General features: G+C 40.6%; 1 protein-coding gene across 3 annotated transcripts in view; it reads right to left on the bottom strand.

The window, feature by feature from the left end:
• AK5 (adenylate kinase 5) overlaps nt 1-22598 on the bottom strand; it is a 199996-nt gene that overhangs the window by 135029 nt on the left and 42369 nt on the right. For all 3 annotated transcript variants that reach the window (XR_013813766.1, XM_079776462.1, XM_079776461.1), the window contains exon 6: nt 12442-12633. Coding sequence is in view for 2 of the 3 variants with exons in the window: in XM_079776462.1 (XP_079632588.1) it covers nt 12442-12633 (192 nt within the window). In the remaining variant the exon portion in view is untranslated. The remainder of the gene's footprint in view (nt 1-12441; nt 12634-22598) is intronic.

Genomic DNA, 22598 nt, shown 5'->3' on the forward strand with positions numbered 1-22598 from the left:
TTCAAACCTTAGCTCTCTCATTCTCTGGCTCTGGCATTTATGGTATGTTCTTGAACCTCTCTAAGCCTCTTTCTTTCATTAAACTTTAAGGACAGTTGTGAGAATTAGATATAAAGTGAATAAAGGTCCTGGAATACTGACTTGAAAGTGCTTACTGAAAAGTAGCTTTAAAAAAAAAAATCCTCAGCCAAAGACATGCTCATTGATTTTTAGAGAGAGGGAAAGGGAGGAAGGGAGGGAGGGAGAAACATTGATGTGACAGAAAACAGATCGGTTGCCTCCCGCATGCTCCCCGACCAACCCGGGCCAGGGATCGAACCCATGACTTTTCAGTGTACAGGACGACGTTCTAACCAACCGAGCCACGCCAGCCAGGGCAAAAGTAGCTATTGTTATTAAGCAAAAATACTTTCTACGTTAACTATTTTTTGATAGAATTACTAGCAAGTGTATATTCCCATATATTATTTTAGACAGAGAACATTAAATGTTCTTTTTTTTTTGGAACCTTGTAGCTGTTATTGCAGGTTGATTTGCTCCATATTTATTTTAACTCCCTTTTCCTTTGCTTTCCTCTACATGAGAGGCCGGAACGCGAAATAATTCATTTCCTGGTCTCCCTTGAAGGCAGGGGAAAACTGTGACCCAGTTTTGACTGATGAGACCCAAGTGTGAGTCCAGGAGGGCGGGAGGGCGGTTTATGGAGAGGCTCTTGCTTTCCTACTGAAGGGTAACGGATGTGGCTGCCCAGCCCTACCCCTTCATCCTACTCAGAGTGTAGATTTGAGCAGCAATAGCCATTTCATTGCTCTGAGGAAACACATTGAAAAGACTAGAGCTGGAACTGAAGGACAGAAGGTGTGTGAGTCCTTAATGACACCATGAAGTCACTGTGCCAGCCCTGGACCATCCATCTTGGTGCTTATTTTACACAGGTCAAATGTGTGTAAGCCCAGGCTGTTCACCTGCTCTGACTGTCATCAAACACACCCCTAACATGTAACTCTTTTATTTTTGATAAGTGATTCCTGTGTAGTGCTTCAATGGAGCCATGTCCCCATACCTAGAAGACGTCAGGAAAATAAATGGTTCCAGATATGTCTACAGTTTTTTACTTGATTCATTAACTTATTCACTTGATAATTATTTTGAAACAATTACTCGTGGCAAGAATAACTGGAGATCCCCCAGTTACCTCTGTGCTTAGATTTCAATGTCACCTTACAGTGCTTTAGCGAATCACAGTCCTTAATCTATTACGTTACCTTTCCTACCCTTTTCCCTTTCAACTCTGCCATGATGCTGTCCAGTTGGGAAATCAAAATGGTCCAACTGCTAAAACTTACGTTACGTGTCACATGCGGTGACTTAGGAGTGCTGCTTTCCTCAGACACTGTTTCGGCGACCCCATGCACGTTGTCGATTCCATGGTGGTGGAGCTGCCCCATGGGGAAGCAGAACCTGTGTCACACCGTCACCGTGCCAGCTCAGGCCCTTAGCACATCCTTCCTAGGCGCTTCCTCCATTCGGGGTTTTACACACAGCCCCCAGTGTAACATTTCTAGTGTCATTCCCTTGCTCAGAGCCTTTACAGCGCCCCCTGCCCGCAGAGGAACCCTTGCTCAGCCTAGCACTGCCTTCCCCTGTTTGGTTCTAGCACACCTACCCCCCTCCTCCCATCTTTCCAATTCCCACTGCTCCATTATGTATCCCACAGGTCTTGTGTCTGCTTAGAATGCCCTTCCTGGCCGTTCAGGGTTCCACCTCTGACCTGCCCATCAGGGGCCAGCGTTTCCAGGAAAGCCTTTCCTACCCTTTCCAGGAGGAAATTGCTCCTCTGCCCTGACTCCCGGGCCGATTACACGGTGGCTGGCACTTGCCCCTTCCCCTGCTGTACCTGAGCTATTGACGCATCGGTCATTGACTGCACACCAAAGCCGCGACAGCAGGCCTGTCTCCACGTCACCGTCACCTTCGTATTCCCTGCAGTGCCTGCCCCCATGCCTTGTATCTGGGAAAGTGTTATTGTCTGGCATCCAGTAGCCCTGGGTCAATGGAACAAAAGGACTGTCCTAATGGGGAAGGGGAATTGTAGGACTCATTCAAAGGACAGGGCTTCATGGGTTTGCATTTGATTTATAGGACTGAGCAAGGGGAGAATATGGTGGGTCGTGTAACTAAACAAACATGCAAGGCCCAATAATTGGCCACTAGTGGTAAAATTCCCTTCTAGTAATAATGAGTTCCGATGAATCAATTTTAGGGATTATCTTAATTACTTTAGATCTGTTATTTAAATTACTTTTTAAAAGCCTATCAATGTAATGCAACAATGGAATTAATGTTCTCGTTTCTTCTTTCCTGAGAAACAGAAATGAAGAGACTACAGAAGGGGATAGAGGTGCTTATCGAACAGTAACTGCATGGAGAAAGCAGCAATGCACTTTCTCTTCATGACCCCGAGTGCACACGTGTCATGTTTTAATGAAGGGACAGCAGAGCGATCACCGCCCTGCTGCTGGGGTCTGGGCCGAGGCTTCACAGCACTTGTGGGATCCTGGGCCAGGTCCTCTCTCCTGAGCTTCAGTGTTTTCTACAGAGTGGACATGATGACAGTGGCTGCCTCCTGGAGATTAGGTGAGGATTCCAGAGCCACACCTGACAGGAAGCACTTTGAACAGTACCAAGCACATATTACTACTCAGAAATGGTTAGCTATTGTCTTTTAAGACATCATCTATTCATAGTGTTTTCTTGTATTTTTCTGACTGGCAAATCTCACATGCCTGTCTTTTTTTCTTTTGTTTTTGTCTTCTTCTTTTTTTAAAAAAAAATCACTTAATTTAACTATAGGGCCATCTCTCTTTAAAGATACTGATCAATTCCAATTAGTTTGGTCTTAAGCACACAAAAAATTTAGTCCAAGAACTTTATCAAAAATATTTTCTTACTTATGATCCTCAACAGTCTCAGTATAACATATTAAAGTTAACTAAGACCTAACTCTGGAAGTGTGAAATATTTGTTGACATCACTGTCAAAATTATTGTTCTGATCACAGAGTGTCTCCTGGAGAAGTGGTCACCCAACAATGTGTGTGTGTGAGTGTGTGTATGTATGTGGTATGTGTGTGTGCGTGTGTGAGTGTATGTAATGTGTGCATATGTGTGTGTGCTTGTGTGTGTGTGTATACAATTTCCTGTCCGAAACTGTAGTGTTGAAACAAGAACTTATAAGGAAGCTGTTAGTATGACATGGCATTTAGCTACCAATTATCATCTAATCTGCTTTATTTCTTTTAAACAATTACAAACAAAGACAAGCTGTTGTGAAATCCAGTCCCATAGAAATAGTACAGGCCTTAATTTAAGTATTCTTAGGTAGACCTGTCAAAACAGTTCTTGGAATCAGAATTGCCTTAATGTGAATCTTCCTAATGTATTCACTTGAATATTATCTGGGTTTTATACACATCATCTAATTCATGGTTAGAATGTGAGGACCCTACTTTATACTTAAGATGATTAAGAAGTTGTTTATCGGGCTTTGGGGGATATGCGTAGTAATAAAACCAACAGAAACGGATTTTACATCTCTTTGGGGAAGAAATCACCATCATTCTCTATGTTCCTCCTCATCTTTCCTGTGAACACCTGTATGAAGCATCACATTTAGAGTAATTGTGGGAGAGCTCTTACCATCAGGCCCTGACGATAGGGTGGCCATGTGATCAGTGTCAGTTCCCACTTCGGAAGGAGATGCATTGGCTGAGTCTGTTGCTTTGCTCTCTGCCTGCGAAGTGTGAACAGGACCGACACTGAGCAAGCTTTGGGTGTGGGGAAGTTGTGAGTCAGATGCTTGCTTGTTACTGAGACAGAGACAGAACACCAGAATGAGCTATAAATACAGTATCTGCTTATTCTCTCTGCTGCTTTGAGGCCACTTAGGATCCAGCATAACTTGCCCCAGAACTGTGGGTCTTTCTTTGCTGTATGCAGGTTACCACTTTGTGAGAAAATGGCTTTATCTTTTCAGTGCTTTTATTTTTTTTCCTATACAAAAGATCAGGGAATGAGCCCTAACCGGTTTGGCTCAGTGGATAGAGCGTCGGCCTGTGGACTCAAGGGTCCCAGGTTTGATTCCGGTCAAGGGCATGTACCTTGGTTGCGGGCACATCCCCAGTGGGGGGTGTGCAGGAGGCAGCTGATCGATGTTTCTCTCTCATCGATGTTTCTAACTCTCTCTCCCTCTCCTTTCCTCTCTGTAAAAAATCAATAAAATATATTTTTTTAAAAAAGATCAGGGAATGAAACTGATATTCTAATATTTTAGTTTTTAGAGCCCCCAATAATAACAGTTTATGAAAGTAATCAGATCCACTTTTCCATTTAGTTCTGGATATGTTTAAACCAGGGTTACAAAGATCTGTGTTAATAGGTGAGTGAGTACCACTGACTAATCACAGAGATGCCCCCCTCCTAAAATAAGCAGCAGTGCTTTTTCTAGGGCAGTGCCACCTTGCCAGCTTTGCACATAGTAGGGTTTGGTAAATGCTTGCTGCCCAGACATTGTGATTCCTTATAACTGGCTCATATTCAAGTCAAAAATGGATATTTCTTATGTTACTTCTGGGCTCTTTACATTGAGGGTCTATCTACCTCAGGTTTCATGCCGAAAGGCACTGTCTACTTAATATACAGTAAAAATACTTTGGGCTACTGACAGTTCAGAGGGCCGTACATCCAGGCTCACAATACACCATCGTCACCTAAGTAAGTACCTTCCAGAATGCATCACAGCTTTCCTATTTATTAGCCTCTAAACACTCCTCCTTGACTAGCCTCTGTCTTAGTTACTAAATCCACCAGGTGGGAAATAGTGGGGGCTTTTGGTTACATGGCATTGGATATTTAAACAGGATGTAAGGAGGGTTGGTACTTAGAGGAAATACAGCTTCCCTGTTACATAGTACAAATTCATCAACCTGTTAACTACTGACAAGCAATGACAGAATTTCCCTCCTGGTAATTTTAGGAGAATGGGTTTGTTTGGGTAAACTGATCAAGTGTTTTCATTGCTTTTTTTCATGTTGAGGTGAGTTTTTGAATCTGCGGAGGGTTTATGCTGCTTAGATTTCTTTTTCATCACTCTGCGCAGGGGTGCTGGTGGAGATGGGGATGATTAACCGATGGCTGTGCATTGGACGCTTCGGGATAAGTGTTCTTGTGTTTTAAATGTTAGTGTTTGGTGCCTATGAAACTTGACGTTAATTAACAACTATCCATAACTTCTGTCTGAAATTAACTTTTACTATTCTTGTTTATTTTCCCTTTGGCTAAGAGTGTCTGGTGGGATGGGAATCACATAGTTTGGGTGGCAAATTTGAAATACATAATGGGAGTATTCCCAAATTTAAAGGAAATGATATGGGGCAGAGTAAGCAAATGGAGTGTAAACGGGTTGCCTGGGGTTCAGGCACCATGCCTGGTGAGTCAACACTCGTGTGGCTTTGAGAAGCATGGCTCTCTGTGCCAGGGGTTCCCCAGCACTGATGCCAGTTTGTGGTTGATAACGTGGTTCCCTAACCCACAGCAATACGAGAAAAATAAGGCAAGTGTCGGGAGTTTTTCTTAAAGCCAAACTGGTTCATTTAGAAATTCTGTTTGGAGTTACGTCATTCCTAATGTTTTTGGGTGCTAAAAATATCCCTTTAAACAATGGCAACACTAGATTTTTTTTTTAATGCCCTCACTTAGTAAAATAAAAAAAAAGACAACTTGGGAAATGCAAATTAGAACAATAATGAGTTACCACTACACGCCTGTTAGAGTGGCCAAAATCCCGAACAGTGACAGCTCCAAAGGCTGCCGAGGATGTGGAGCAACAGGGACCCTCACTCACTGCTGCTGGGAATGCAAAATGGTGCCGCCCCTTGGGAAGACTGGTGGTTTTTTACAGAACGAAACATGCACTTATCATACCACCCAGCAATCGCGGTCCTTGCTGTTTATCCAAGTGAAGTGAAAACTGATGTCCACACACAACCCTGCACACGGAGGTTAACAGTAGCGGTAGTCCTAACTGCTAGACCTTGTAAGCAACCGAGGTGTCCTTCAGGTGGTGAATGAGTAAATACACTGTGGTACATCCAGACAAAGAAATATTATTCAGCACTAAAAAGAAATGCGCTACCAAGCAGTGAAATGACATGGAGGAAACTTAGGGGCATATTGCTAAGTGAAAGAAGCCAATCCGAAAAGACAACATACTCTAAGAGTCCAACTGTATGATATTCTGGAAAAGATAAAACTATGGAGACAGTGGAAAGACCAGTGGTTGCCAGGGATCAGGGTGGGAGTATTGGGGGAGGTGAAGAGGCACGAACAGGTGGCGTGCAGAGCAAATACTCGGTATGATAGCATAATGATGGATACTTGTTACTATACACTCCTCCAAATCCATACAAAGTGCAACACCACAAGTGATCCTGAACGCTAAGGTATGGATTTTGAGTGATTCTGATGTGTTCATGTAGGTTCATCAATTGTAACAAATGCACCCCTGCAGTGGGAATGTTTTTACTGGGGAACTATGCATATGTGGAGCCAGAGAGTACATGGAATCTCTTTACCTCCCTCTCAGTTTTGCTGTGAATCTAAAACTGCTCTAAAAACTGAAGTCTTTAAGAAAAAAAAGCGAACTTCATCTTAGCCTCATTAAAAGTTGTTTTGTTTTGTTTTCTGCTCTGTTGAGCATTAGGGAATCACTGGTCTATGTGGTGTTGCTATATGCCAAGAAGGTTTATAATTAGTCCCTCATCCACTTTCCCAGTAAAACTGGTGTTGGTGAACAGAAATTATCCTGGTTTTAACATTTTCAGCCTGTGCGTTCCTGGCTGAAGATAGCCAGTCGGTTAACCTGGTATTAATTAGTAGCCTCTTCGTACATCCTCTGACTACAGCTTCCTTCTCACTTCAAGGTTTGCTTCCCTTTCTTCCTCCTACAAGAAGTCCAGAAGAAAAATGGCCGTTTGCTTACTTCACAGCCTAAAGCTACATGTGGACTTTCACCGATTATCACCCATATTACGTGGTATTTATTCATGGCACACGATTGTGCCACCATTTCCCTGGAAAGACCCAATGGCACAATGCATTTCAGAAAATGATAACATAAACATTATATCTTACCCTATTATTTTTCAGGCATTAAAAAAAATCTTATTCTTAAAAAACAAACAAAACAACCATATGTAGTTTATAAAGAGTTCATCAAACTTACAAAGACTTGACCTGTCTTAACTATTGCTATTTCTTAAAAAAAAAAAAATGGGGGGAGGGTTTCTGATAGGGGGACCTATAATCTGATAGATAGAGCACCTGAGTTAATCTGAGAAGTAATCATCTTATTTTAAATCTTAGAACACATATACTTATGTGAATAGGGGGTTAAGTTTTTCTTAAGTTTCCTTTTAAGGCCTGTGCGAAGCGATTAGGGAGGTGACTCAGCTGTGAATCCAGCAGGCAGAACTGATCATCAGAGTGACCCACCAGGAGTCAAAACATCACGTCATCACCATCATCTCATCACCATCATCTCCTCGCCTAATGACTAAAGACAATAGCTGACGGCTGCGGACCCCCGGGGCTGGCCTCACCCTAGCCCCTTCCCCTTTAGAACCCTGTCCCCTGCACCTTGCTGTAAGACAGGATTTGATTGTGTGTAATCGCTCTATCTTCTCGGTTGGCTGGCCTTCTCAATAAACACCTAATATGATTCAGCCCTGCCTTCGTTATTGGACAGTGACAGGCAGCCAAAACTCAACAGGGGGTTTTCCGGTAACAGTTCCAATAGTGAAGACGATTCAAACAAAGACGATTTTTTTATAGTTTATAGTAAAAATAAAGACAAAAATTATCACTAAACTACATATTATTGAGGCTTTAAAAATCTAGAAAGGGGAATTATTGTTCAAGAATTATACAGTTTCATCAAGTCCAAATGCTCCAAAGTGTCATAAGACACAGCTATCCAGTAAGACTGCACAAGCAGCTCTTCCAATCCCAGGAATACTCAAATTTCGAAGAAAAACTTCTGACAAATGTTGGGAACTCTCAGCATCCTAATGAGAAGCATAATGCTGTAAAAGACATGAGGAGCAATGGCATCCAACCTTATGGTAAGTTAAAAAAAACAACGTGTAAGCTTGTGTGAAAAGATTCTGTGAAGTCCCTAATATACTAACCTTGTGATTGCATATTATTTCATTCATACCTGCACAGATGGCTGTGCATAGAAGGATATGATAAAAGGATAAAAATAAAGAGACCCCCATGCGGGGAACCATCTCAATAAGATACAGTATTCCGGCAATAGCCAGTTTTCCCTGGCTACTTTGATTACGTTTCTTCTTCAGTCACTGGGTTTGTTCTTTAGTCAAATCTGCCAACAGATACAGGCAATGGTGAAGTAAAAACAAAACAAAACAAAAAAATGGGTTGCCCTCTGTTACAATTCAGCTACATTATTCAGACACAGCCACTATATAGCTTGATTACACAGATGATATAGAAGTTAAAGGAAACACTGACACAATTTTGTAACTGACTAACAGGCACTTTTAAGGAAAAAAATGAATTTGGCATGATGTTTTTAAAATCTAAATTCTTCATTTCGGATTCCTTCAATAACCTATCTATTGAAGAAAAGGCAACATAGTACCCTCGAAGAGCACAGAATTGTTAGTGGTAAGTGTAGGTTCCAAAAGATAGGCAATGGAGGGGGGATAAAGAGAGGAAGAAATAAAAATAATCTATACTAATAATAAAAGGGTAATATGCTAATTAGGGCGGATGTCTTCCAGAGGACCTTCTGGACGTCCTTCTGGACAAAGCTGCAGGGGGTGCAAGGGCAGAGGCGCAGCTGCAAAGGGCCTAGGCTCAGGCCGGCAGTGGCAGCAGCAGTGGGGTAATGGGGGGCGGTGCCTTCCCCTGATCCACCAGGTCGCTTTCCACAGAGGGAGGCCAGATTGCAGCTTAGGCAGGGGGCTGAGGCAGAGGCGGTTAGGGGCGATCAGGCCGCCAGGGGAGCAAGTTAGGGTCGATCAGGCCAGTAGGGGGGCAAGGTAAGGGCAATCAGGCAGGCAGGCAGAGGCAGTTAGGGACAATCAGGCAGGCAAGCAGAGGCAGTTAGGGACAATCAGGCAGGCAGGCAGAGGGGTTAGGGGTGATCAGGCAGATAGGCAGGCAGGCAGAGGAATTGGGGGCGATCAGGCAGGCAGGCAGGCCAGTGGTTAGGAGCCAGTGGACCTGGAATGCAAGAGGGATGTCCGGCAGTCGGACATCCCCCAAGGGTGTCCCAGATTGGAGAGGGTGCAGGCCAGGCTGAGGGACACCCTCCACCCCCACTTCACAAATTTCGTGCACTGAGTCTCTAGTAATAAAATAATAGCTATCATTTGAATTGCCCTTGCAATGTTCCAGGCACTGTTCTGAGAATTTGACATCCACTTACTCCTCACAAATTACACTGAGGGAGGATCAACGATTATATTCATTTTACAGGTCAGTCAGTCACAGACAAGATCAGTAACCTGCAGAAGGTCACACAGGTGGCAGGTGGTGCAGCTGAATTCTGAGCCAGGCCATGGGGCTGCATTGCCATCATCTGCCATATCACCTGCATTCTCTCATTTCACCTGTGCTACAACATTGCACAGCAGGTAACATCATCTCCAATTTATAGATGAAGACCAAGTCCTAGAGCATCAGGAATGTATTAAATGGCAGAGGGGCTGAAATTCCAAGTGAGAAGTTTCAGACTCCAAAGCCCTAGAGAAGAGGAGCACCAAGATGAACTTTCTCAACGGGACTGAGGAGGTATGTGCTCGTGTGGTCCTTAAGACTCTCCAACCAAGACAGTGAAGCGTACCTGCAGGGAGGAGAGGGCCTGTTCTAGTCATTATGGGGAATCCCATACAGTGCATGACATGTGAGGCTCTCTCTGCTCTGGGGGTGGGGAACGTCCGGCCCTCGGGCCACATACGGCCGGTGAAACATTTGGTCTGGCCCTGCCAAGGCATTAGAGGAGAGTTAATTAAATGTTTGACCAAATATAGCAGGGTAATTTTTAAGTTGATCATTTTGTATGGCCCTCAGAATGATGTTATAAATATCCAAATGGCCCTTGGCAGAGAAAAGGTTCCCCACCCCTGTTCTAGTCCTGTGCCAGTCATCACACTCAACGATTCATGTTTAACATCACTTTCCCAGTAGACTGTAACCTCTGAACATTTAGTGTGAGCATACTACATACCAGACAAGGACCATTCTAGGTGCTTGGAATATGCCAGTGAATAAAAGAAAGATCCTTACCTTTTGCTTACTTAACTTTGCACCCCTAACACCTAGCAGAATGTCTGGCACCCATGGGTTCTCAATAAATACTTACTGAGTGAATAAATGAATAAATTAGGAGGGACAGGCAGAAGCAAAGGGAAAGAAAAACTACAGATAAAAGGAAATATCTTTGTCTGATCTATTAACCCAAGATTTCAATTAACATCTTAATATGCTTGTGATGAATAAAGAATAACCATTTTTATGCTATTTAACTCATCTTTAAAAGTAGAAATGCTACCATATTTAATTCCAAAAGTGAACTATGACCCAGGTTCTGAAGGAGGACATGTGGTTCAGGAGGCAGCCTTTTGTCCAACTGATTTTCAAATTACATTCTCCGGAGCTTAGCCTGTGTTTAATACTCACCACCTTTCAAAAGGCAACTTCCCAAGGCAGGTATTCTCGCAGTAAATAGAAGCGTTTATCTTCAGGCTCATTTGGTTTTAGCAATGAGGTTACAGGCAGTCATCCACATTGGTATTGACTCCCTCGATTAGAGGCGACGGCATTCCACCTCCGTGCAAAATATTAGTAAATTAACAATCCCCACTCTGCATTCATTGGGGAAATCTGCTCTGCTCGCGACGCCGAACGTGACAAGCAGGGAGTCATCAGAGACGCTGCAGTAATACCTTCAAGCCTTGCAAACATCAGTTAAAACTCTGGCTCTGCACCTAGCCTTTGGGGTTTGGTCTGTAGGGCCAATTTCTTTGTTGCATGCAGAACTCAGCACTGGTAATTTGCAAGAGAAACAAGCAGTAACCCCAGCAACAAATAGTTACAGAAACATCCACCCTGGTTTTCTGAAATCTTTCCTGCAACTTAACGTCTCTTTGAGACCATTCAACGAACTCTGGCACTGTAAACAATTTTCAGATCGGATTTACAATTCTCTGACATAACTTCGACTTAAAGAGCAAATCCTAATAAATATTTCTTTACAGTGCTAAGAAGACTGCCAAAGAGATTCTTATTCAAATGCCGTGGGCTATCTCTTCCAGATTTAAGAGCACTTTAGTCTAATGAAGAGATTTTGAACCCAGTAATTGTTAGGTCATAGGAGCTCTGTGGATGGGCATCAGCAGATTTATTTAAAATGTGTGGGAAACATTGTACATGTATTGTATTGGAATGGGCATGGTCACTTTAACCAGATTCTCTACGGGGGCTGCAACCCCATCAGACAAGCAAGGACCTAAGGGCTAAGGGAAGGGTTTGCTGAGGTCGGCCACCAGCCAGCTGCCATGGTGTGGCCCCAATTTTAGTGTCTTCTTCCCTATAATTCCTTCTTCAGGTCCTATGATCCTCGTCTCCTCTACTATGTTTTAATACTTGAATCCATGATGTTATGGGGATCATAAATTTAGCTGAATCTTCCTATATTCTAGTAATTATATTAACTAATGATTCAACCTCATTCTTCATTGGCATTCTGAGTAGCATGAGCCATAAAACAAACTAAACATTTATGAAAATATTAATATTTGCATTGTGTCAATGGAGCAGAAAGATCAACACCTTCTGTTTTTTTGACAGTAGCACTTCCTCGTGACAAGTTAAACCCTTAGGAAATGTTTTTATGTCCTCAGAATCTCATTTCTTTATGTGGGACATTATGATGAAGCCTAAATTACAATTTAAGTCTAATACGTAGAATACTATGTCCACTATGTGTTTTTAAGTCTATCAGTTTTGTTAGGTTTCCAACGACAGAAGAGCTGAGAAGCTGGGCGAGGATTGCTTAAAGTAATTCAAATAGTTATTTCAAAGTCCTTTTTGATTTGGGGGCTATGGAATTCTAGCCAAGGTTAAAAGTTATCATCTTTTATAAAATCAGTTAAACAAAAGTGTGCATATTTTTATCATTATGGCTTAAAAAAGGCAAATCAGGTAAAAATTACCCATTTTTAAAATTAAATCTGAATCCCCTCCCAAATGCCACTTTTCAAATGTAAAGTAGATTTCTACACGAGAACAGGGGCTACTGAGAGATAGGAAAGATCGTTCTTGTCCTGGACATGTGGAGCCACGGCTCACTTACCGTCATGATGAGCCCCTTCTCCTGGAAGTATTTGACCAGCGGAGCAGCGTTCTGCTTGAAGTTCATTAGCCTCCTCTGCGTAGCTTTCAGATTGTCATCAGGCCGCCCCTGTTGCTCTGCTCGCTTCAGCAATCTTTCTTTGAGCCTCTGATTGGTGCAAGCCAGGAATACCACCAAGTCGGGAGTGCAGATCTGTGGAGAGCATTAAGCCAGTCGACAGGCATTCAACATACCAACCCATGCAAGTGCAGACAATGGCCTCCATCTCTTTGGTTCTCTTGCAGCTGTCATATTTTTGGCCCTCTGTGTTTTTTTGCCAGCGCATTTCCGGGGCTATCACTCCACACAAGATCAGGAGGAGCCATTGCCGTTACAGTCCATGTAAAGGGGCATACCCACATATGCAGTGACCGTACTTATTTCAGGAAAATACTTTTTGTTCATGCTCAAATATGTATCCTGGTTGGATTAAGAACAATATAGGCCAAACTTTGCCAAAGGTGTATGTGACCTGGTTTTAGAGACTACTGGGGCCACAGATGTGGACAGTTAACAACCATTGCTGCTCTTATTACAATTTGCTGCCCTTTTAACAGTATCTACTGTATGCCAGGCCCCATGCTAAGTTATTTCCTTTGATGTTGCTACACTTTACAAAAATCTGCAAGGTAAATATTACCTCCATTTTACAGATGAGTAAACTGAGGCTCTAAGAAATCCAGAACTTGTCTGAGGTCACATGGTCAGTAAGGTCCAAGTTGATATTTGAACCTAAATCTCTCTAGTCTAAGCCGCGTGTTCCTTCCACTATTACAATGCACTAAGTGGCTCAAAGACCTTTGTGAATTTCTGAAAATGCCGAGGAATGACATGGAAAGAACCTATGAAATAAACAGTTTTTACTCAACTCAATTGGAACTAATATTGCATTTTAAAAGGTAACATGGTCATTAAAGTGAACACAGTTTCTTAATGAAGAATGGACAAGACAAAAAAGGCAGTTGTGTATAGTGATTTAAACAATGATCTCCAAAACTTTTTATTGTAGCCTTACATTAGTAAACTATTTGATCATACATCCCAATAAACGTGTACTTATTAATTTATAAAGCATGCCTGCATGTATGATATGCATATATTACCATACTAATATAGGACGCGTGTTGTATAGTATACTAGTAGTTGTCACTCAGTGTACATGGCAGATTGATTTCAGGATGCCCTCTTGGATGCCAAAATCAGAGGATGCTCAAATCCCTTATGTAAAATGGCATATTATTTGCACATAGTCTACCCACATCCTCCTGTATACTTTATAATCCTCTCTAGGTTTCTTAGAATACCTAATACAATGTAAATGCTATGTAAACAGTTGTTATGCTGCATTGTTTAGGGAATAATGACAAGAAAAGAAGTCTACTGCCATGGCAACAATAGACCTACTACATAGTGCATGTCAGCAACCATGTAACATTTTTTTCAAATAGATCTATTTTATTTTTCCCATCATCATTTATCCCCTCTATGTCTTCTTCCACCTCCATACTACCCACTCCCAGAAATCACTACACTGTTGTCATGTCCATGAGTTCTCTTATTTTTTCTTCTGTTTTGCTCAACCCTTCTACTCCCCCCATCTCGCCGCTCTCCTCCCTCCCCCCCCACTCTCCCCCCTCCCCCCCCCACTCCCTCCCACCACCCCAGCAGTCTGCTTGCTCTCTATCTGAATCTATCCTATTTTGCTTGGTCGTTCAGTTTGTTCATTAAATTCCATTCAAATATTTTTGATCTGTGGTGAGTTGGATTTGCAGATGCAGAACCTGCAGATATAGAGGGCTGACTGTATACACAAAAATACAATTTAAAAAGGATGAGTTACAATAATCATAATTGTTATATTTTCTTCCCACAGTGGCTTGCTTTGTGCACTATGGATACCACTGGTTAGGAAACAGACTCTGGAGGCTGGAACATGGATTCTACTTTTTGCCCAGCTGAGCGATGGGTATATGACTTACCTTTGCTAAGCCTCTGAGTCCTCCTCTATCAATAGGAATACACAAACCTCCCTCTCTGAGGATTAAATAAGATATTGTATGTAAAACACAGAGCGCAAACTTGATCCAGGTGCTCAATAAATTTTAGCCATGTTTATTATCGGTTTTCAAAATTCTATATTGTCCTGGTTCGCCTTTAACATTTTTGTTTTTATTTTGTTTATTTTTTTCTTCGCTTACATTTTATCCTTCTCAAACCCACAAGTGGGGCGTTCCCTGCGGCTTAGATGATTTTTTTCCCTTTTCAGATTCTAATTTTCTTTGTATTCTCTCAGTGCCTTTTCACTCTTCTGGTTTCAACCACTGACTACCCTGTTAATGGATTTTAAATCTACTTTTTGGCAATGACTTTCAATAGTCCTAATATTGTCAAATAGGCAATATGATGGCTCTACCTGTGAGTCTTAATGTTACCTGTGACTCAGCAAGGCCAAAATCAATTTCAGCACATTTTTACCTAAATGAAATTCCCATCTTGTTTGTTTGCATATTTATTTATTTTTATGGTAGCAACACTACTTTCCTAAATCTCTCAGCTAGAAGCCTTAGTACATTTCTAACCCTTGTCAAAACTCTCTGGCGTATCACCATTGCCTGTAGATCCTGCCTTTGAAATATCATTCAGTCTCCTCTTTCCCCAATTCCTACTGCCACAGTGTAAGCTCAGACACACACCAGCATAGGTAATTATAAGCATGAATTTGAGAATCAGGTGATCATGAATTTGAATCTAGAGTCTGCCACCTATTAGTTGTTTGTCCTTGGGCAAATGATTCAATTTCTCAGAACTTTAGTTTTCTCAACTGTAAATAAAATAAGGGGAAATCCCTCACCCCATCTCAGTAGCTTAGTATTTCCCAGTTTTTATAAAAAACTTCTAAATCGCTTTTGAGAAATCTTAACAATTGAGAAAATTGCTTTGTAATTTTTGTGTGATATAATAAAACCTTTGGAAATAGTCAGCCTTACCCAATATAAAATAATGACACCCTTTAAAATTTTCTTTAAATAAATATACAAGGAAGATCATTTTTGACAAATTAAAATGACATTATATTGTGCTTGGTGTGGTCATAATGTCTATTAAAATATGGAAAAAACCTGAACTACCAGGTTGGTATTGAATGCAGATAAAACCTTACATTTTGAAATTCCTGCAGTTTGCATTTAAACAAATTAAATGGTTCACCTTAATATATTTATTGTTTTGTTTCAGATTGCAATTTCTCTCTACCTAACCTAGTGAGGTCATGGATAGGCTTACATATGTAATCCTCACTATATTTTGCCTTTTACTATTGGCTTTTGAAATACTAGATACAGCTTGAAATTTAAGATTTTGTTTACACTCTGAATAAAACTGCACTTTTGTTTATTTTTAAATTAGTAGACTTTAAAAAAAGGCAGTTTTAGGTTTATCAAAATCTTGAGTGGAATATCTAAGATTTTTTATCAATAAATGCAACTTCAGGTCTGATAAAGATGACTTTGAAGTGAATCTGCAAAGTTATTTAATTTGATAATTGTGATTAACTTGCTGTCTTTCTTCAGTGTACATTAAACAATATATAGCTTCGAATATAAAAATTAAAATGCGGAACAGACCAGACCACCCTGACAAGTAGGGGTAACCAGCTGATGGCTCAACAGAGTGACTGCAGCCATAAGCACGCGCATCTGTGCGTCTGTTTCCTAACGACCACCATATATGTCCACTCACCGGAGCCTCACTGTTATAATAATGTTATGGTCATAAGGAAACCCCTCTAATGTATGAAATAATTATTGTGTGAAATGTTTGCTGTGTGGATACCCCAATACTCTGTAACTTCCAAATTGGTGAACACCCCACTATCTTGATGTGAAAGCCCTGAGCCCCAAAAGTGTAATTGCCCTGCTCCTAGCTGCTAGCATAAGGCACACCGTCTGGCCCACACTGATAAGGACACAAGTTGTTTACTACCGGCTATATAAGCATTGGACCTTCTTCAGTCGACATCTCCTGCCTGATGAGAGGAGGACTCCACGTTGCTCCTGAGATGAGCCCCTGACTGACTGCTCTGCTGTGTGAGCCTGAACCAACTGTGGCCGCCTGCCTGTCTCTGTTTTTGCCATCTATCCTTCAGTGTGCATCGCCGGGAGGCCTTTGCTGGAGCCTAGGACCCGCTAGGAATAGGTAAATAAACCCTGTGTGATTGCATACTCATTCTGTCTGTGTGTCATGTGTTCCGGTTCAGCTCAGCTGTCTAGACATTGAAGAACCAGGGGATAGGCCGTTATTGCTGACTCCTGGTCACCTGCGTTTATCCCACTGGCAGATAATTAATTGGGGCAAAATTGGGACACTCACATTTTTTGACAGTGCATTATTTTAAAGGAAAAAGTATTTAAATTGTTTGCTTTCCCCCCAAAATGTAAAATAGCAGCAGGTACCATTCTGTTTCAAAAGATGTGAAGCCCCTGTAAAGTTTTCATGAAGTTCACTTGTATGAAATGTTGAGAAGTTTCAACAGAGTGAATCCTTCTTAGCCTATGTTCTCAAAATATATCTGCTGATTGAATGATTGAAAGAATAAGTAAATGAGTAAGAAAAAAAAAAAACAGCCCAAGATACACCTTTTGTCTACAAGGAAGTAAACTTCCCAATTACTGATATTTTTCCTCCCATTGAATCAACTAAATCAATTTTTTTTCTGTCATTATATAGTCAGGTCAATTTTCCTCTATCCATTTTCTTCAAGTCCCTACCTGAGTGATTACTCTGTTAAAAAGAACCTGTGATTGCCTTTGATAGTCAAAGGAAATATTCATCGTGTCAGACTACCAACTGAACTGATTTAATACTCCCATTCTTAACTGTCAGTACTTTTGACTGCCCTATTCTTTATGAAGATGCATTATAAGGCTTAGACTCCATAATTCAGACCACACTGTCAGAATGCAGGAAGCAGAGTACTAAAAGGAGAGAGAGAGAGAGAGAGAGAGAGAGAGAGAGAGAGAGAGAGAGAGAGATCACAGTTGGAACAAAATCTGGAATCACAGAAACTAAGAGATGGAAAAAAGCTTGGAGGTTATCTAACCCAAATGAATACCAAACCTGTAATCTTCTCCACAATCCCCTGACAAGAGATTTTTAAGTTTGAATATTTAAACTTGAATATTCTTGTGAGCATTTCTTGTGATGGGTACTTGCTTCTTATAAGGCAGCCCCTTTCATTACTGGATGACTCTAATAATTGGGAATTTTTTTCTAATATTGGGCTAAAATTTGCTTGCTTATTCTGCCTAAAGGTAAAATGTAAAATAAATTATTTCTTCCACCCATCAAACATTTATGGAACATACAAGTATACTATTACCACAGAGGACAGACTAGATCATAAAAAGAAAAAAAAAGGTAGAAAACTGAACTTCATTATTATTTAACATGGAGATAATTTACGGGCATAGTTTTCAACAGACTACGGGGTTAGGGGACAAAGCTGGAATATGAGGCTCACCAAAGAGAAAGAGCTCTAGAAACAACTACTGCAGCCCCATGCTTTTAGTTGGAATCCTAAAGGGCTACACCACCCAAGTATATGTGAACCAGGCCTCACAAGACTAAATCTCATTTAGAATCATCCCAAACCCTCCATATCTCTAAATGAGATTTAGTGAACTAAAAGGTCAGAAGAAAACATCCAGAATAAAGCCAGGGGAAGGAAGGGGCAGGAAAAGTACAGAAAAGAGCAAAAGAGACATATGCGACACTGGCTTAAAGTTCTGGAAGAAGAAGTGAGAAAATGGAAAATCAGTATTTGAAAATATAATAGTTAAGAATTTTACAAAATCACAAATGATATCAAGTTCCAGATTCAGGAAGCAATATGAAAACAAAGAAGAATAAAGAGAAAACCCAGATCTAACTGCTGAAAGTCTAGATAGACAACAATAAAAAAATCTTTAAAGTAGCGGGGAAAAAAAAAAAAAGAAAAGAAACAAAAGATTGTCTTCAGTTTTCAGGATTAACAATAACAGCAACAAAACAACAAAAATTTAAAAAAAGATTACCTTCAGAGGAGCAAAAATAAGACTTACAGCTAAATTTTCAAAAGAAACAATGATAGCCAGAAAACGAGATGACATCTTTAAAGTGTCAATACAAAATAACTGCCAACCTAGGTTTCTAAATCCAGTAAGAATATCTTTCTTTCTTTTTTTTAATCCTCACCCAAGGATATTTTCCCATTGATTTTTAGAAAGAGTGGAAGAGAGAGGGGAAGACAAAGAGAAATATCGATGTGACAGAAACACATGGATTGGTTGCCTCCTGCACAAGCCCCAACCAGGACCTGGGTCGGGGAGGAGCCTGCAACCGAGGTATGTGCCCTTGACCAGAATCGAACTGGGACCCTTCTGTCTGCAGGTCGATGCCCTATCCACTGAGCCAAAACGGCTTGGGCAAGAATATCTTTCAAAATTAAATGCAGGCATTTTGAAACAAACAATAACTGAGTGAATTTGTGATCAGGAATTCTACACTAATGGAAATATTAAAGAATATTCTTTAGGTAGGAAAAAAAGTGATCCAAGATAGAAAGTTGACTCAGAGCAATGAATGAAGGGCAACAAAATGGGAAATATGTAGGTAAATCTAAACGAATATTGACCATACAAAAATACTGAAGTTATTTTGTGGTATTTAAAAATAGAGATTAGTCATGAGGCAGGTAAATGAAGTTCAACTGTTCTAAGGTCTGTTCAGGATGTGGTAAAAGTATTAATTTGTATGAGTCATTAATGAGTTAGTGATGCATGCCACAATCCCTAGAATAGGAGTCTGCAAACTTTTCCTGTAAATGGCCACAGAGGAAAGATTTCAAGTTTTGCAGGCCATATGTTTCAGTAGCATGAAAACAGCCCTAGGCAGGGAAGCAGGAGTAGGAGACCTAGGAGAATGCCGAGGAGGAGGGCAAGCCAATCAAAGGTGCAGTGTTGACCTGGTCATGTGACAGGTGACTGGAACTCCTTGCTGCTGGGCCTTTGGAGGGAACATGGGTGAGCAGCCTTTATCCATTAGATCCTGCCCCCTATTGGTCAGTAGGTGTCCCTTGGCATGTTACCTCTGTCATACTTTCTCATTGTATGTATGCATCCCAGGGCAGGATGCCAAGCAAGCACAGTGAGTTGCTGCACATTCCACTGGCACAGAGATTTTCAACGGGTGTGCCGCAAGAATTTTTAAAGCATGCAACACCTGACTATTTAGTCAGGGGCACTGATCTCTTTTCCTTTAGATGGAAAAAAAAAATGATGACAGCCAACATAAAATAGCTGTCTGAGGTGATTGAATCAAAATTATACCAATTGTCAGATGGGCAAAGTATATACATTTTAGTGTGTCACAGAATTTTAGTAATTAGTTTATGTGTGCCATGAAATGAAAATGGTTGAAACACTACATTGGCACAAAGCTGGTTTCAGCTGCAATGTCAAGTAAAAGGTGGGCTGAGAGAATAGGAAGTGGGGCATCAGAGGTGTTTGAATACACTTTAAATACATAGATACTTTAAATATATAGTATGCTTTAAATATAAAGATACAGAAATGCTAAAAGTAAAAGGATAGCAAAACAAAACATGCCATGGAAACATTCCCAAAAGAAAACTGGTAAAACTAGACAAATATCAAACTTTTAAAAATGGGCAAAGGACTTGAACGGACATTTCTCAAAGAAGATATACAAATGACTAGCAGGTGTATGAAAATATGCTCAACATTACTAATCATCAGGGAAATGCAACTCAAACCACAAGAGATATCTCCTCCCAACAACACAAAATGTATGGGGCACAGTGAAAGCAGTCCTAAAAGGGAAATTGATAGTATTAGAGGCCTACCACAAGAAACAAAATATCTGAAATAAACAACCTAACCTTCCACCTAAAGGAACTAGAAAAAGAACAACAAACAAAACCAAAAGTGACTGCCAATGCGGATCAACTCTGCAACCTCGGGCATGCACCCTGACCTGGAATTGAACTGTGATCTCCAGGTGCATAGGTTGATGCTCAACCACTGAGGCACCTTGGCCAGGCTGTTCCTCAAAAATTTTAATCTCTCATGCTTCCAATGATCAGTACTGGGTATTAGGCCTTCACTAGAAAGTGAAATAAGACATTTTCCCAGTCCTTAAGGAGCTCCTAGTCTGACAGCTGAGTGAAGAGATAATTATAATACAATATGATTAGCACAATGTTTTAAAAAATGGGAAAAAAGAGGAGGGCCACTCCCATAGGGCGATTCTTATAATATCTGGTGTTGGTGACCATATTCTCCCAAGGTTCTCTTCTCCAAGACAAATACCATTCCCCCTTCCCATTACTGTTGCAATTACATGAAGTGCCTGAATTAAATGAAATCTGTTTTGCGGAGGCAAGCTGATAACAACGTGAAGGAGACTTGACTTCGCACTACTTGTCCTTTTGTGGGCATTCCCTGGAAGCTTGTCAGTAATATAAATCCATGAGCTCCACTCTGTTTTACTGATCAGAATCTCTGGAGATGGAACGCAGGGAGGTGTGTGTTGACTTCTGCTTTGCATAGAAACAAGTGATCAAAACAGGAGCTTATTGAAGTTGCAAGGTCTTTAAAAGTAAAATAACAACAATAACAACAAGAAACCCTGAAATGCCAACACGATTAGGTACAAAAACAAAAGAAACTAACAAGGAGATAACCAATATGTGAAACTATTTTTTTATAGTTTGGGCATTTCTTGTTCAAAAGCTATATTCTATCCATTTCCACGACCCTGTGGTGATCTCTTAGTGTCCACTGTTTCTATTACTTTAGTTAAGTAATGTTTAGGTTTTACTGTTCTTTCACAGTTTGTCACAAACCAAATTATTCATATCTGCTGAAGAGAGTGTATCATTAATGGTTTCAAAAAGATCTCATTAGATTATGAAAAGTGCACTTCTGTGGTTTAATTTTTATGGTGCAAATCTTCATTTCAATAGAAGCAGCTGGGGTATATTAAGCTGTCAAGATGTAGAAATTTAATGAAGATGAAAATATTAAGGTTTTATTTAATATATACCAGGTCCACAATATGGAAATGAATGTAAACTTAAAACTCTATTTTTCCAAGGCATCTTTTCCCCACCACTAATTTGATTATGCAGGCAATTACTTCATTCATTTGTTTATTCTTTCATTTAATTTTTACTAAGATCCAATTATGAGCAAGAAGTGGAAGCTCTGGAAAGGCAGACTGAGAGTATACGAGCTAGCATTGCCTTCCCTGCTAAGCAGTTGGGGTTTTACCTTATAAACACGGGTGCATTATATTGCATTTTGTGCTTTGGAATGAATGCCAATGGCAGTGCAGAGGGCAGACTCGATGGGGAGAGACTGGAGGCAAGAAGATCATCTGGGACAGCTAATGAGCCTGAACTCTCTACAGTGATGTGCCCCTTTATGAGCAGAGGTCAAATAAAATATAATGCAAAACATCATTACTATTCTTCATATTGTCTTTAGAGCTGTGCTTGATTTTAATGATCATTTGGGAAATTGAGGCAACCATTAGTGTTAGCTTTAGGCAAACAGCCTTGAAATGAACAAAAGGACTCTGAGATTGGAGGGGAGAGAGAGATGAAGGCAAATGGGCAGAATCCCCAAATACATCAGCTGTTTCTACACGTGTGGGATGAACGGTGCCGGCCCATTCATAGTGGTCCGTTTATGGATTCTTCATCACGAGTGCATGGGTTGAATGATTAGGTCAGAGAAAACAGTATCTATTAAGAAGCAGTCAAATGATTGGGTGATAATGTTGGGTGATGTTTTCAGATCCAGCCAATAAAAGTCACCATTTGGGCTTCGTCAGGAAGGATGTCCGGAATGACGTCCGGAAGATGTCCAGTCTAATTAGCATATTACCCTTTTATTATTATAGATGTTCTAAATTCATGGAAGCGAAGAAGATAGGAAGGATTCTTAAAGATTGTGTGGTCCAAATCCCTATTTGATCTGCACAGCCATCAGTTTTAAAAAATTATTGAAGCTAAATATCTGATATAGTTTTAGTTATATCAATTTTAAAAAGTTATA

Source organism: Cnephaeus nilssonii, assembly GCF_951640355.1.
Source record: "Cnephaeus nilssonii genome assembly, chromosome: 7".
Classification (NCBI taxonomy): domain Eukaryota; kingdom Metazoa; phylum Chordata; class Mammalia; order Chiroptera; family Vespertilionidae; genus Cnephaeus; species Cnephaeus nilssonii.